The sequence below is a fragment of the Carlito syrichta genome, unplaced genomic scaffold (genome assembly GCF_000164805.1).
Source record: "Carlito syrichta isolate Samal-C Ts95f unplaced genomic scaffold, Tarsius_syrichta-2.0.1 Scaffold107967, whole genome shotgun sequence".
Taxonomy (NCBI): domain Eukaryota; kingdom Metazoa; phylum Chordata; class Mammalia; order Primates; family Tarsiidae; genus Carlito; species Carlito syrichta.
The window spans coordinates 31,332-35,503 of NW_007052063.1; the positions used below are offsets into that span (position 1 = coordinate 31,332).

The 4,172-nt window shown below is 54.5% G+C and overlaps 1 protein-coding gene across 1 annotated transcript in view; it reads right to left on the bottom strand.

Annotated features, from left to right (window-relative positions):
* Positions 1 to 4,172, bottom strand: part of ATG4D (autophagy related 4D cysteine peptidase) — an 8,219-nt gene that overhangs the window by 2,604 nt on the left and 1,443 nt on the right. Inside the window, exons 4-6 of the mRNA XM_021717248.1 lie at positions 2,689 to 2,965; positions 2,551 to 2,615; positions 1,016 to 1,146 (exon numbers count right to left, since the gene is read on the bottom strand). Coding sequence (XP_021572923.1) covers positions 1,016 to 1,146; positions 2,551 to 2,615; positions 2,689 to 2,965 — 473 coding nt within the window. The remainder of the gene's footprint in view (positions 1 to 1,015; positions 1,147 to 2,550; positions 2,616 to 2,688; positions 2,966 to 4,172) is intronic.

The following is a 4,172-nucleotide window of genomic DNA, read 5'->3' on the forward strand; positions in this document are numbered from 1 at the left end:
CTGCTGGGCTCCGGCGATCCTTCCACCTCAGCCTTCCAAGTAGCTGCGCTATCACGCCCGGCTAATTTTTAATTTATTATAGAGACAAGGTCTCATCAAGTTGCCCGGGCTGGTCTCAAACCCGCAGGCTCAGACAATCCGCTTGCCTCGGGTTCCCAAAGTGCTGGGATTACAGACTCAGCCACCAAGACATTTTTTTTTAAAAAGACCCGAAGGAGCCATATGCACCTCTGGCAAAAGCGCTCCAAGGCAAAAGTGCTCCAAGGAGCAGGGACAGCAAGCGCAAACTGGCCCTGAGGAGGAGTGTTCTCAAAACAGCCAGGAGGCCATGTGGCTGGAGCAGAGTGAAGACGGGAGGTCAAGGGGCAGATGAGGTCAGGAGGCAGCACAGACAAGGCTGCAGGGCCTGGTGGGCCACCAGAACGCGGGCTTTCATTATGTGTGAAACATACCAGGGTCTTTCTCCAGTCCCAGGCCTGTCTTGCAGTCCCTTCTCTCGGCCGGAGCGGGGCTTTCCTAGGCTCTGCTGCCACCCCCATCTGCCCATCACCGTTATTTCTTTCCCTTGCTAGTCCAAGTCATAATGACGACGTGGTGACAGACCCACTGCTTCGCATTGTTTTGGAACGCCCGCTCTGGCAGGCACATTCAGAGTTCCTGCCTGTTCTATCCATCCGAGTAGAAGGATGAAGGGATGAGGGAAACTCAAATGGAGGCCCAACCCAAGCTAAGACAAGTCTGGAAGGAGTTGGAGACTGCCAGTGAGCTACGACGGCATCACTAAACTCCAGCCTGGGAGACAGAGTGAGACCCTGTCTCAAAGAAAGAGAGAGCAAAAGAGAAAGAAAGAGAGAGAAAGGGAGGGAAGGAAGGGAGGAAAGGAGAAAGGAAGGAAGGAGAGAGAGGAGAGGAAAGGGAGGGGAGGGCATGGGAGGGAGGGAAGGAAGGGAGGAAGGAGGAAGAGAGATTTGGAGGGCTCCCAGGTAGAGGCACCCTGGAATCTGGCTGAACCTACCTTCACGCAGGGCACGTACACAGGGTTAAGAGTCTCGCCACCCAGCCGCACGGGCACCAGGATGACCACAGACTTCCACTCGGCTGTGGGGTCCGGCCTGGCTACAAGGCGTGCCACATCCGCCTTGTACACTAGAAGGACAGGACAACCTCCTTGGCCACCCTTCAAGCCCCCAGAGTGTGGCCCTCTAACCTAAGGCCCAACCTGGCCCATGCAACCTGTTGGCAGCCAACACTGTCATCGACAACCAAGAACGTCTTCCCAGTACCCCCTAAACCCCCCCACCCCAAGCAACCCTGGAAACTCCAGGCAGGGGTGGGCAACCCCATTTTAGAGAGGGCAATCAAGGCCCTGAGATTCGGAGCAGGACCGTGAAGCCAGGAGGAGGTAAAGCCTCTTCTCCAAGGCTCCTCGCCAAGCCAGGCCTGACCGACACCTTGGTTTGCCACTATGGAATGGGAGCCCTGAGCTTACTGCCCTTAGACTGGACATGCTGGTGTCTGTCCTTCCCCCTCGAGGTCTTCTGCCTGTCCCTTGCTGCTACTGATGCCTGTTTCTTGCTCCCAGCGAAATGAACTCAGCTCTTTTTGGAGATGTAGTTCTCTGAAAATTGAATCCTGTCCCAAACTCCTACAAGTTTGCATAAAGCAGGTTTTGTAGATTCACAGATATTGTCCACTGGAGGCTCCTGTTAAGTGAGAGCCCTCCTAGATGGATTTGGGGGGGGGAACAATAATAATACCTAATATCCAGTGAGCATTTCCTATATGACGAGCACTGCTCTAAGGATTTGACTTGTGTTACTGACTCATTTAATCCTCATGACGACTCTGTGAGGCCTGAGGAAAGAAGGACCTTATGTCTCTGTTCTTTTTTATTTTTGAGTCGGAGTCTCACTGTCACCCGGGCTGGAGTGCAGAGGCATGATCATGGCCACCGCAGCCTCAACCTGCTGGGCTCAGACAATCCTTCCACCTCAGCCTTTCAAGTAGCTGGAACCACAGGCATGCACCACCACACTTGTCTCGCCTGGCTCATTTATTTATTTATTTATTGCAGAGACGAGGTCTCACCAAGTTGCCCAGGCTGGTCTTGAAGCCCTGGACTCAGGCAATCCTCGTGCCTTGGCCTCCCAAAGTGCTGGTGGTGTGAGCCACCACACCTGATTCTTTTCTCTTCTTTTCTTTTTGAACCAGGGTCTTGCTTTGCTGCCCAGGCTGGTCTCCACCTCCTGGCCTCAAGCAATCCTCCAGCCTCAGACTCCTGAGTAGCTGGGATTAATGGCACATGCTACTGTGCCCAGTCTGGTGTCCAGGTTACTCAAGGAGAAGGCGGTGAAGTTTCCCCTTCTGGTTCCAGAGGGAGAGGCAGAAGGGTGGGATCCTATGCACCTCCCACTGTGTGGGCCTTGGGTCCCTTCCAAGTCTCTCTCTGACCCAGAACTTATTCCAGGCTCTGAGGAAGGCGGGTCCTAAAGGCCAGTGAGGCATGACAGGCTCAGGGTGAAACAGCCCGACCTTCGCCCAGCCCCATACCTGTGCAGTCCTGAGAAACATACACCACCAGGCGCGTGACTTCGGAGCAGCTCTCCACAGCTTTCCTAGGGGCGGGAGGGAAGGCCTGAGTTCCTGGGGGCCCCCAGCAGCGCCCATGCTCCCTGCAGCTGCCCTCACCTGAGGATGTGTGCCACCAGCGATGGCCCGTACCAGTCACCGGCCTTCTTGCCCGAGCTCTGTCCAAGCTCCACCAGCCGGTGGAGACCGAAGGGGGCCCGGGGGTGGTCAGCGAACCAGGACACGATCTGCCGGTGCCGGCGTTCCTGCTCCAGCTCAGGGGCACCCTGGGCCCAACGTGGGGGCATCCAGCGGGCAGGCCCACGGTACCGGCTGGGAGAGGCCGGGCCCGACAGCTCAGGAGGGCCCAGACCCGTGCCCTCAGCCCACGTCCAGTCTGGTGGGGATGGAGTACATAGTCAAATAGCGCTAGCACGTGTGGGGCATAGTTCCTGTTACTCAGCATTGCAAGCAATTCTGACCTGCAAATCCTGTGACTACCTGCCATTTGCACATTCCTGAAACTCTTGTTATTTTCTGAGAAAGGGTATCATTCTGTCACCCGGGTTGGAGTGCAGTGCTGCAATCATAGCTCATTGCAGCCTCTAACTCCTGGGCTCAAGAGCTTCTCCTGCCTCACCCAAGTCCCTGGGACTGTAAGCATGCCCCATCATGCCTGGATAAGTTTTTAAAAGTTTTTTAGATACAGGGACTTGCTGTGTTGCCTGGGCTGGCCTCAAACTCCTGGGCTCAAATGACTCTCCTACCTAGGCCTCCTAAGTATTTGGGATTACAGGCATGAGCCACTGCACCCACTGAAAGGCTTATTTTATGAACAACTTACAAGCACCCCCAAAATTTGCTTGACATGCATTTCTTTTTTTTTCGTTTTTTTTTACTAGGAGTCTCACTCTCATCCAGGCTGGAGTGCAGTGGCACACTCATGGCCACTGCAGCCTTGACCTGCTGGGCTCAGGCAATCCTTCCGCCTCAGTCTTCCAAGTAGGCGGAACCACAGGCACGTGCCACCATGCCCAGCTAATTTTTTTTTTAATTGAAGAGGTGAGATCTCGCCAAGTTGCTCAGGCTGGTCTTAAATCCATGGGTTCGGGCAATCCTCTTGCCTCTGCCTCCCAAGGTGCTGGGATTACAAGTGTGAGCCGCTGCACCTGGCCTCTTTTCTTTCTTTTTTTCTTTTTTTCAGTCGGGTCTCACTCTGTAGCCCAGGCTGGAGTGCACTGGCACGATTATGACTTAACATACCTCAACCTCCTGGGCTCAGGTGATCCTTCTGCCTCAGTCTCCTGAATAGCTGGGACTACAGACATGCGCCACCATGCCAGCTAATTTTTTTTACTTATTATAGAGATGAGGTCTCACTGTGTTGCCCAGGATGGTCTTGAAATCCTGGGCTTGCCAGGCTCGGTGGCTCAGCCTGTAATCCCACGCCTTTGGGAGGCTGAGGTGAGTGGATTGCCTGAAGCCACGGGTTCGACACCCGCCAGGACAGGCGAGACCTCATCTCTATAATAAATCAAAAAATCAGCCAGGTGTGGTAGCGCACACCTGTAGTTCCAGCTACTCGGAAGGCTGAGGCAGAAGGA